This window comes from Thalia democratica, chromosome 9 (genome assembly GCF_965202585.1).
Source record: "Thalia democratica chromosome 9, ktThaDemo2.hap1.1, whole genome shotgun sequence".
NCBI lineage: Eukaryota > Metazoa > Chordata > Thaliacea > Salpida > Salpidae > Thalia > Thalia democratica.
This window is the reverse complement of record NC_139173.1, coordinates 2705172-2717850: the sequence shown is the minus strand read 5'-3', so window position 1 is coordinate 2717850 and position 12679 is coordinate 2705172. Positions and strand designations below refer to the sequence as shown.

The window sequence follows — 12679 nt, the reverse complement described above, 5'->3', positions numbered from 1 at the left end:
TTTTAAGTCAAACAGTTTAAGTTCCTTTCTCAACATGAAATTTAAGAAAATAATGTAAGATATTTACTATTTTAGAATTTTATTTGTCTAACATCTTTAAATAACATTGTCACTAATAACTCATGTTTTTGAGTGAACTCTGGTTTACATTAAGTTCTAAAATAATCTATATAAAAAAAACAACAATCTCACCAAATATGAAAAAAAAGAAAATGTGAAAAAATCCATAAGGTCCATTGCAATGCATTGATCATATTTATAAGCAGTAAGCTATGATAGGTTGTTTTTTTGTGTTTATTAAACAAATAATTAAAAAAAAAATCAATAACTCTGGTATTTGTTAATTTTTAAGTATACAGTGTTGCCACTTTACCTGGAGTCCTGGAAAAACCTGGTATTTGAAAATTTAGGCAAAAAAACATGGAAAAACTTGGCATTTAGGAAATTTTGAAAAAAACCTAGAAAAACCTGGAATTTTGAACAAAATCACTTAAAAAACCTGAAATTATCATTTCACATGTTCAGTAGTAAAATTTTGATTTGACTCAAAAAGTCTATCATATAAATAGAAAAAAATTATCATCATTAAAAATAGTTTTTTTATAAAAAAAAAGTAGCTTTACAGTATCTTTTTAATGTTTTTATACTATTTAAAACAGTTTCTTACCTTAAATTTAACTTTAAATTAAATATAGATCCAAAAATGTGTACTTTTAAAAACCTGGAAAAATTTTGAAAAAAGAGTGGCAACCGTCTATATTGAGTATTTTATTTTTTATAGTTCTTAAACATGAAAAAAAAATTAGTACTTTTCGATTTGTAGTTTATTCAAAGAAGTTTAAATAAATAAAGAAAATAATTAATGTTGAAAACATCAAGTTTATCTTCATTAGTGGTTTTGTATTTTTTTTAACTATTTATTTGTATAAACTTCAAAAGCTAAACTTCAAGAAAAATGTTTTAAACCTTGAAGAATGTTCATTTGAAATTAAGTTTAAATGACAGCTAAATTAGTAAAAGATTAACTAATTACTTGTTTTAATTAAACATAATATTTCCATTTTACATAAGATCAGCTTTAAGTTTTACAAATTTTTATTATACTAAGTAAACCACATACAATGCAATTAGCAGTAATTAATGTAAATTCGAACTGAACAACTAATTTGTTTAAATTTTTTGTACATATATAACGAGTTTATTATCTTGACAAAGCAGACTACAGTGTTTACTTAAACAGCAAGCATTTGGTAATATTCTCAAACAATTTTACTTTAAATTGAGTTATAAACTTCACTGTAGTCATTCAGTAAACATTTTAGATCTTATAACGATTTCTTATCAATTTTGTTTACTTATATAATTTGGTAGTCTGTAGAGATAGTTGAGAATTATCTTATTTTAAAAGTTATAGGTTTCTACTAATGTTTTTATTTAAACTTGCTAGTTTTTTACAAAGTAAAGATACAGTAAATGTACCCCCCACAATTTACAACTAGATTGGTCAAATATAATTAACTTAGTGTTTAATACAATTAAAAAATCTTTAATTTAGTATTTTTGTGTTTTGTGTGAATATTTACAAATTAACTTGTTGATTTAATATAGTTTTGTTTAAAATAGTTCTACAATGAAGGATATTATTTTATTTATAAAAATAAAGTTTTACAATATTTACTAAATAATTTGTTATAATTAAATTTTCTTAAAATTAAAACTACTTAAGCCAATATTAAGATTAAAGTATTGAACTTAATTTCTTAAACTTGCATTGCATCAATATTATTATTTGTGAAAGTTAGTTTTACTAATCATTTAATGATATATCATATTTCTGGCAGAATACTTTTAATGGTACAAAAATAGAATTAAAGTTTTCATACTGATTTCTGATTACCGGATTATATTGAACATGGATATAGATATGAATGGATTTGCTTTTGATGAATTTACCGTTAGTTCTGTTTTACTAAACAAATTAATAGTAATTTATTTATATCTTTATACTTAATCATATTTTATGATAAAATCAATGGTAACGATCTACCATAGAAGTTTTACTAAAAGTAATAATAAATATTGTTTAGATGGTGTTATTCTTGTATACTTTTTTTTACACATTTTTTTGAAAGAAAGTTAGTTTGTTTTACAAAATGTCTCAAGGCCATAGGGAGATCAAAGATATTTTTAAGGAAAAGGATTGATTTATATTTTCAAGCTTTAAGTATAGTGGACTATAAGATACTTTTCTTTTTAGTATATAAGAAATAATTAACTTCTTAAATATAGTCAGTGTTGTAGATTTTTTTCAAATATTACATATAATTAAAAACTTTTAAAATACTGTCTCTCTTTTAGGTTTGTAAAAAATCACTAGAAATCTGTCTTATAGATTTTACATCCTGAAGACTTCAAAGTTTTATTAAAATTTCCTTTCATTATTAAAAAGTTTTTGTTGTAAAGTTCTTAAAAATGTTTTACATTTCATGACTGAAAAATATAAGTTAGAGTTTTTTTATAACTAAAAAAATTTTTTTACTTAAACTAAATTAAATTCCTATAATAATATGCATGTATATTATTTTTTATAATAAAAGAAGTTTAATTAATCAATAAATGTAAGACAAAAATGTTTGAAAAGGACTGATCAAAAACTGTAGAAAATGTATTTTTTAAAAATGTTTATCAGTTTTAGTTTGCCTTGTTTATATTAACACTTCAACTTTGATCTGCTGCATTTCAAAACTGATTTTGAGTTTTTTTATAGTTGTGAAAATTAGTAAGAAACCTGCATCACGTTAAGAACTTTTAGTACAAACACCTTTTAAATGAAAAAAATCAATAAAACTTTTATTACAAACCCCTCATATTATTATTAAAAACAAGTTGTCTACATAAGATACTTATTGCTTATACATAAGATACTTTTGAACTTGAGTTGTATTTTGTAGTAACCTAACCTTACAAAAAACATTAACTTTTTTTAAATTAACAAGTCTGAATGTTTAATATAATAATACATTTAACAATGTTTTACATATAAACTTGATTTCCTACTAAACTTAAGCTACTGGGTCCATATTATTTCTAAGAAAGTTGTCATTAATAACTTTTAAAACTAAGTTGTTAAAATAGTTTTAAAGTTAAATAAAATTTAAGATAGGTTTTGAGGTGTAAAATAAAAAAAATAGAGGTTTAAACAAGAACTGAAATGTTTCTTTGAAAATGATTTTACAGTTTTTATCAGTCTAGTTCAAGCTTTTACAATTTAGTTGTTAAAAATTTGTTAAAGTTATGGGAAACTTTTTCCTATAAAACATTTATTCTTATACTGCTTTTGTTTAAACAATTGTACAATTATATTTCAACAAGTTTCCTTAAATTTTGTAAATAATTTTCTAAAATACAAGATGGACCCTCATTATGAATATTTTACTTGCACAAAAATAAATGAATTATAGATATTTTTAAAACAATAAATTTTTCTGGTCAGCCAAATTGTTTTTTTTTGTTAATTTTTTTTAGTCATACAAAATTTGAAATGACCCCTAAATATTTGAAATTAGAAATTAAATGAATTACTACAAAATTGAAAATATGCCACTCACTAATAATATTTTCCAGTCAAACAGCGCTTGGAATGACCCATCACTGCAATTGTTTGGTGAAGTCACAATCAATGACGAGGACATGTCATCGGAGTCTCTCTCACCTCTCTCAAATTCCCAAGGTGGCTCCCCGTTGAATATTGACCGCCAGATGTCGCTGTTGACCGACAGACCAGACACCCCGCTTGATTCCGTCTGCAACATTGGCGACCTCTCATCTAATGGTAAATATTTGAAATATAGTCTAAGTTTTGAAAACATTCTTTATGTGATATAAACTTATAATGGTACAAAAAAAACTTTCAAACTGTAACAAGTTGTTTTATTAGATTTTTTGCAAGAATACAACTCACAAAGCTACCCTCTGTTTGATGGACTGGATGAACAACTGGATAACGAGACAAAGATGTATTTCAACTCTGTTAATGGTAAGTATTTGGATACAATTTTTTAATAAGACTGTTAAGTTTTTATTAAAATGAAGTCAGTTTGTATAGTTTTTTAAATACTATCTATGGCCTTGAATGCATAGGTGGATATTACTTGTGTTTTATAAGATGGTTATACTATAATTTTTCACAGATGTAAAACAAGAAACGAAATGTGATATGGACGATGATATTCTACCAACGATGGTTCCAACAAATTCTACCAAGGCTTCCAAATGGTACCAAATAAGTGATAACAAACTGGAGGAAAAGGAAATTACCAGCAATATTAAAGTTGAAGAGACCAATGACACTTTTCTGTTAGTATAAATGTAAAATCATGTAAAACAATCCTAATTGTTTAGCATTGTTACTTTAAACAAATGTGTACCTTTAATATTACTACTAGCATAAATTTGAGGAGTTATTTTTTAGCATAGATGAGCTTATGATTTTATATAACTTTTAAGAATTGTTTTTTTAGTTATGTTAGCTTATTTGAAATATTTTAATATTATAAATAAAAAAACAATTCACTTTAGTACTTTTCAGATACTCTTTAACTTATTTCCTAGTTTGTATACAATTAACAAATTGTTGACATCAAAAATAACCATCTTCAAATGTAGTCAATTAATTCATACTTTCAGTTACAACCATTCGCCAGCAGTGTTGCAAGCAAAACAGCCGACCAGCCTGATTGAGTTCAAAACGCAGGGAATCAAGAGAAAGCTTCCCCAGGTGTTTCTGTGCGAACCGTCCATGAAGGCGTCGGCTGTCAACATGTCCACCACTAATGGTTTGTTTAAATGTGTTAAGACAAATAAGAAAAACAATCAAGTCAAAGTTAAAAAAGTAGAAAAGAATTAAGACTCATAAGTTTTGAAGTTTAATTTTTAGGCCTGATACTTTCTTTTTGGTAGTTTCACACAAATTTTAAACATGAAACTAGTCTTTAATATAGTTTATAAAACTGCTGAGATAACATTGATGTGAAAATATTTAAAAGATGGTTTAAAAGCCATTAATGCAATTTAAAGTAGAACAAAGTTGTTTATTTTAGAGTAGCCTTAAAACCAAAAAAAAACTTTTTATCAATATTTTGTTTCATAGGAGGACCAAAACTAACAATCAAGAGGTTTGACACGAAACCGCAACCGTTGAAGCAAGTCACGACCACGTCTGGGCTGAGAGTGGGACATCTAGTGGAGGGACCCGAATTGAAAGCGACTTCCTTCCCAAGTTGCGTCAACGTTCCCAAGAACGCGTTCACTAGTATACTGAAAAATGTGCGTTTATGTAAATAATTAGATTATGGTATGATATATATATATATATATTTATTTGTTTTCAGTTTATTAAACAAGAACATCTTGACTAATGTTCTTAAGACATTTTTTGTTGATTTATATATTCCCTGATTAATGATGCACTTATTGATAATTAAAAAGGGAGGCCAGCTTCTGCCAAACATCAGAATAAAAACTGAACCAGGATTGGACATGGGATCTTCTGCACAGTTCCTCAAAGTTACTCCGCAGCAACAGGTAGTCATTACATAAGTTATTTTAAAAATTATTTGATCTTGAAATAGTCTTAGTGGGTTAAACAATTATTTTTAATCGTTCATGATAAATTATAACAATGCTTATTTGTTGTGTTTTTAAAGAAATTGTCAAAGTCTCAGGTATGTTAAATCAGTAAACATATGTCTTCAACTAAAACTCGTTGAGCTTTACAAAGTATATGAAAACTTTAAATCAAGTAAAAATACTTGAAATACACTTTACTTGAATTCTAATTTTTGTTATTTAAAGTTACCACCAACACCGCCATCGTCTTCATCAAGCGACAGCGAACACTCTTCACCGAGAGCGGTCAAACAGCTGAACATCAAGCAGTACCAGGCGGGCAACGGGAAGAGCTTGATAAGGATCCACTCCAACGCCATTTCGCAAGCTTCACTAACCTCCCAGATGCTCTCCAGCAACCAGGTTTGTAAATTGTTTGTACTCATGCTATGTTGGCTCGCCAGGTTGGTTGCAAGTTGGTTGAATTTTGTTTTTATGAGGATTTATATACAGGTTACCATTTGGGTGAAAATGTTAATATAGTTGATTTTGTAAAATAAACTCAAGTTGAGTATGAAATATGCTGTTTATAAACTAAGCTGTAAGTGAAATTAAGCTTAAGCTTATACTTGCAAGTTTAAACAAGAAATTTATTTAATTACATTTTACCTCATGTAATTATTATTATTACTTATTATTATACTTATTATTAATTACGGATAAAAGTATTAAAATAAATAAATCAGCGCCGTAAAGTGTTTTATTTAATATCCTTTGTTAACTAACAGTTAAAAAATAGTTTGTTGACTTCAAGTTATTGATCATTTATACAACAACTAAATAAGGTTTATAAATTCTCTGGTTTATAATATCTTCGTAAAAGCTTGAACTAGCTTTAAGTTTCAATAATGTTATTCTGTTATACGCACTTTAAATCTGCAATCTTTTGCAAAATGATCTACAAAAATAACATGATTACATCCAAATCTAATTTAAAAGTTCCGTTGAAAATATGGTGCTTGACAACTTTTTAAACCTCAAAATACTTTCCACTATAGATTATTGTTAGGTAATAACTCTCAACATAAAATAAGGTGCTTACATAATTCAGTTCTATAGACATCGGTATAAATTATTAATTATCTGTTGAATTAAACAAATATAATACATTTGAAAAATAAATCAGTATAGAAGTCTAAATAGTTAATAAAACTTTAAACTTTTTTCTTAAAAAAAAATAAAAAAACTTGAAAAATATATTCATATAGAAAGCAAAACCAAAAGCACTATAGAGTAGCGGAATTTCAATACAAGTATGTGTTAGGTAACAGTTTTTATGGAAAATTTAAATGCTTATGTAAGTCACCACTACTATATACAGGCCCGCATAAAAACTCTTCAACTTTTTATATTTTTAATCCGGGATATTTTGTTTGGCTTGTATTTTAAAAGTTAAGATATCTTATTCAACTTAAACTTTATTTTTTAATATTTTAAAAATAATGTGTTTGATTAAAAAATAAAAAAATACTCAAATGTAGTTTCTAAAATTCAAATACAGAAATAATTTTACTAATTAATTTTTTTGGTACAAATTATTTTTTAAATTACGATCAGAAACATAACACTAAACAAAAGAAGTATTAAGAACAATTACATAAGTAAAGGTTTTTTGTTTAAATATAAAGTTTATAATAATCGTAAAAGTTTGTATTGGTCAATTGAAGTTTGTATTTGTTTATAAGGTGGATTTACAATATTTTATTTTCTCTTTTAAGCTTATTTAAACAGTTATGATGCCCAAACTTGTAGGGAATTCAAATAACAGTTTTAAGTCTGTTTCTTAGGTCGTTGTATATAACTTTTCGATTATAAGACCTCCAAAAGTAACTAAATTCAAGCTTAAGCCAGATTGTATTTGTTTAAAGCTAGTGTAATTTGATACACAACCTAAAATGTTTTGTCAACTACGCTTATTTATAAACAAACCGATTTGAGCAGGAAAATATGAAAAATAAATCAATAATAATTTGCTACAAAGTATGAGACATGGATGCATATCATGAATAAATAATTAACATTTTCCAATGTTGAAATTTTCCCTACGTACTTGATGGCTGTTCCATTAAATTATGCATGATTTCCATCGATGTTACTTTGTATCAAAATATTTTTCCCATCTAGCATAAGTTGAGTATTTTTCACGTAAATAACAAAATACTGGGTTTGGAATTGTCTATAGATCAATATACTTATATATATATGTATGTACGTACATATGTCTGATGATATATATGTATATAGTTTTTCTGCAGCGTTTTAATCTTCGGATATATAGTAAATTACACTTTTCTGTGACAATTTAATGTCAATGCAGATTAATGTTTATAAAAAAACTTTGAAAAATCATGTTACTTTTGAGCTTGCGGTTTAAGTTTCTTGTATTTTTAACAAAAATTTTCTATTGTTGGATCTTGTGTTCAGTATGACTAATTTGTTTAAGTTCTTTGTGAAACTTAGTTTTTTTCTTATGTAAGTTTCAATTTTTGTTGAGGAACGAATTGTTGATTCTTTACTTGAAAACTTTGATTGTTTAGTTTTGATCCAAAAGCTAGTTAAAACTGAGTTCATACTATTAAAAGTTTATTTAAAAATAAATTTTGACCATTAAGTTTATTAAGGATGTAAAATATACAAAAACATTACATCAACTACATAAAATTTTTAAAAGTAATTAAATGTATTTGTAGTAAGTTTGCAAACAGCATAGCAAGTCCAATGTACTTGATTAAATGTTCACAGTTCAAATAAACTAAACAAATAAATTTCGAAATTTCAAACAAAATTTGAATACAACATGAGCTTGATTTGTTTTGAAATGTATGAAAAGTTCTATCAAGTAGGAAAAATAAAAAGTTGTTAATTATATTTAATAACTGCAAATAAGTTTTATAAAGTATATATTATATTAACTAAAAAACCTTTTAAACATAACCCTAATTCAATTTGCAAAATTTGTAATAAACCACAAAAAAAAAACATCAATTGCCAAAGTTGAAGAAATACTTATCTATTTTCAATTGAGGCAGAAATCTCCTCAGAAAAAAAAACAACGAAATTCAAGCCCCTTAATTTAATTTTGAGCGATGTTTGAAAACAATAAAAAAATTTACAATTCAGAATGCATGCAATGGCTTGCACACAGGAATGATTGTTTTAAATCAGCCATGCATGCTATCTGCTGCCATTTAGCTATTTTCAGCATGTCTGGCTCGACACTGCCCAAGCTTGTTTTACATTCGACGTTAATGTAAACAAAATTAAATTTTTCTTGTAAGTTGGGTTTGAAAAAGCTGTTTTTTCTTTGCGGGTGAGGTTTTACGTAAGCATATTTTTGATTGTGAAGATTTAAAATTGGAAATTACAAAACAAAATATAATCGGTATTTATGTTTTTTTAACAGTATTTTTACAAATGCGAGTTTAAGTCATGTGGTTTGAAAAGTAAATTTATAAAATTTATTACTTAAATTTTTTCAAACCTCTCACAGCTTAAGTCTAACCTTTCTGTGATATTTAAGAAAATTACAAAAAATAACAGACATTTAAACTTATGAGTTTAAATTACTAAAAGCTCGTTTTATTAAATTTGATTTTTACTGCTTAACAAACATAATCACAGTTTTTAATATTTATTTTAAATTTCTTGCCTAAACCTGTCCCTTATTGTGCTTGTATTACCAAAAGCAGTACTTACTGGCGACAATAAAGAATAATTAGTGTAAACAAAACCCAAACACTCAAATGGTCAAATACTGTTTGCACATTGCTTCATTGTTTATGCTACAAAGTGCTTCTTGTGCGAATTCGCACTGCCCTTCCAATTTCCCACAATATTTTATTTTCTGTCTGAGTGGTCTGAGTGCTTCTGGATTTTTTAAATCAACACTTTTTTTTGAATAAGCAAGTTTAAGCTTGCACTTTTAAAGGGTTTTGTTTTCAGGAAGTTCTTTACGGCTTTGGTAATTGTTTCAGTTAAGCTTGTCTTTTATAGACAAAGTAAACTTTTATGCAAATAATAGTTATTCAAGTAATACTGTTGGTAGCAAAGTTAAATTCACACAATGAAAAAAAAAACTGTTAGTTCAAAATTTTTTCTTTCTAGTTCTGAAGTGTTCTGCTTTATTTATGTCAACACTAAATGTTTGAAAATAAAGTTTGCAGAAATTATATTTCTGTTGTAAGTAAGCTAGCGAGTAGAAAAAATTTCTTTACAGAATATATATTTTTTCTAATATGTAACAACTTTTCTGTCATCTTTTCACTCAGTGTACATACACTTTCTAACACAAGTCTTCTCTTTCTCAAAAAACATAGTATTCATCTTTAAGGTATTAGAATGTCTTAGGTCAAATTAAAACAATGATGTAATGGTCTTATTTTTCTTGGTCTCACATCATATAGACAAGTTGAACTTCATTTAACTTAAACTTAATAATTTTCCATACTCATTTGTCCAAAATGCAATTTAACGGCAAAAATTTGTTTTTCAAAGTTTCCACATCGAGTTGTGGGTCCATGCGGGTTTGTTGGTCAGCGTCTGAATGTGACGTCATAAAACAAAAGTGACACTCCAAACGCAAACTGACATCTGACGCGCTTCGATAATATAACATGATGACTGTGACGTCATAATGCAAGTATGATACAAGTGGCTTTGATTTTGAAAAATATGAGTGGCTTGGAGTTTTTTACAATTGTTTGTTTTAGATATTAACATAATGTTTCACAAACTTTTCAGAGTTTTAGTCCATGTTCACATCTATAAAATTTTTGTTCTATGTTATTTCTATACTTTCTTTACAGGTTGAAGAATCTGAAATTGTTAGGAGTTATTTGTGTGAAACATTTATCCCGCTTTACAAACAGTTTATCATAACTGATTTATGAGTGGCTTTGCACTTGAGTTTTATAAAAATATTTTCGGTGGTTATAACAATTCAAAGAGTGCTATGATGAAATGAGTATTTTGTACAAAACATTTTAAACTTATCACACTCTTACTGGGTTTTGACAAATATAAATCTTTGATTTTTTTTACTTTCTTAAAGTTTTGGTAGTATATTAAAACTTTAATATTGTTTTAATTGTCTATAAGGTATCGCTCTTCAATATCACTCTAACAAAGCTTCAATTAATTTAAGAAGTTATTGTACAAAACTTAATAAATTCTCAAAATGGCTTTCATAAAACTAAAACTTTAAAATGTTTTAGAATGTGCTGCTAATAAAAGCATTTAAATTATCAAGTGGTTGTAATGAGTGGGCATAACAAGCTCTTACCAGATTGTTATAAATATTATAAATGTGTTTTAATGAAACTTACTATAACGTTTAGATAAGTGAAAATGTTTGTTAACATGAAAAAATAACTTTGTTTCAATTTTTTGCAAGAGAGTAAACTCATTTTAATTTTCTTGGAAAGACCTACCTTGAGGTTTTTTGTTTTCAATCAAATTTGATGTCAAAATTCAAATTTGCTCCAAATTTAAACTATTGATTATTTTCCACAAAACAATTAGTTTTAGCAGCATTTCAGCAAAAAATAGAACCGGAAATCTTTGAAACAATACAAATGTAACAAAGAGAGAGGAAACGAATTTATTTGAGTTTTTCACAAATAAACGCTGAAACTCCATTCAACTTGTAGAAGCTGGCACCCACTCTGTATTGATATTCAACCCACACATTCAAAAAATTAAACTTTAGAGTCATTTGTTAGAATTATTCTTCTTTTATTTTTTTACTCAGAAATATTTTATAACTTGGTTATAAAATAATATCTTGTGGTTTAAGTTTATTGCTTTTTTTGGAATGCTCACAGTTTTCAAATGAATTAATGCAACATAAAAAAAGCATGTAAAAAGTCAGCTTTTGTGTGTTTGAGTAAACACTTTTGCTAAGACTAATAAAAGTGGCTAGGGATTAAGAAATGATATTTTATATCCTTCTGTTCAAATGTCACATGTTGAAAGACGTAAAAAAAATTACACAATTTTCCCATTTCACACTTGCTTTTATTCAAATATACAACTTTCGCTTTATAAAGGCGTGAATAGAAACTTCCAGACAAAAACATGTTTCCTTATAGCGTAATATTGAGAAATAATTTTGTATAATTCATTTTGTAAGCACTGTACACAAATTAAGCAATAATGTAAAAATTATAAAGAAAAAATAATAAACAAAAAATAATTAGCTACACAATACACAGACTAAAAATAAACATTACTTTGTTATAAGCCGTTCAATAATGGTCTTTTTTGAAGCAAATTTAGCTTTATTGTTTTATTAAATTAATAAATTTGATTTTAAATGGTTAGTCAAGACTTACTAACAATAATTAGGTTTTAAACAAAAATAATAAATGGTGAACAAAATGCAACTAATTTTATTTTAAGTGAACAACTATTCAAATGACAATAAAAATAGTTTGAAATTAGGTCTTAAAAAATGAACTTAAATAAAATATTATACAACCAGTAATTAGTTTAAAAGAGTGTTTTACCAATAAATTATACTTTAAAATGGTTTTCGTTTTAAGCTCACTAAAGGAAATACTTATGTATATTCTGGTTCAAAACAAACTGTAAAGTTGTTCAATTTTTTTCTGTTTATTGAGTTTTTATAGTATGGTCGATATATTGGCTTTCGAGTGTTTAAAAACTACGTGACCAACCTTCCAGACAAAAAAGTAATAAATTCCAATTGAAATATAATATGAACCACAATTGTTTGTACAATTTGCATTTGTTTTGTATAAGTGCCTCATTTTTGTGTAAAAATAGTAGATATAAATTTTTGTTTATTCAAGTTTCATTTAGGTTGTCGTATATTTGTAATATAAAGTTTAAAAAAAAATCCAAGTTGAAATTTTATTATTAAATGAATATTAAAAAAATTTTTTTTAGGAATTATGAACATACAGTTGAAAAAAAAAACAATTTAGATGAAGATTAAATGTTTTATTTTACTTAATATACAATTAAATTGTAAGCAATACTTTTATGACCA

General features: G+C 26.2%; 1 protein-coding gene across 1 annotated transcript in view; it reads left to right on the top strand.

Moving 5' to 3' along the window:
• Positions 1–1839: 1839 nt before the first annotated feature.
• LOC145844085 (cyclic AMP-responsive element-binding protein 3-like protein 1) overlaps positions 1840–12679 on the top strand; it is a 32230-nt gene continuing 21390 nt past the window's right edge. Inside the window, exons 1-8 of the mRNA XM_082951430.1 lie at positions 1840–1954; positions 3625–3832; positions 3938–4036; positions 4191–4356; positions 4687–4835; positions 5150–5325; positions 5488–5583; positions 5854–6030. Of these exons, the coding sequence (XP_082807556.1) occupies positions 1913–1954; positions 3625–3832; positions 3938–4036; positions 4191–4356; positions 4687–4835; positions 5150–5325; positions 5488–5583; positions 5854–6030 (1113 nt within the window). The 5' untranslated portion in view covers positions 1840–1912. The remainder of the gene's footprint in view (positions 1955–3624; positions 3833–3937; positions 4037–4190; positions 4357–4686; positions 4836–5149; positions 5326–5487; positions 5584–5853; positions 6031–12679) is intronic.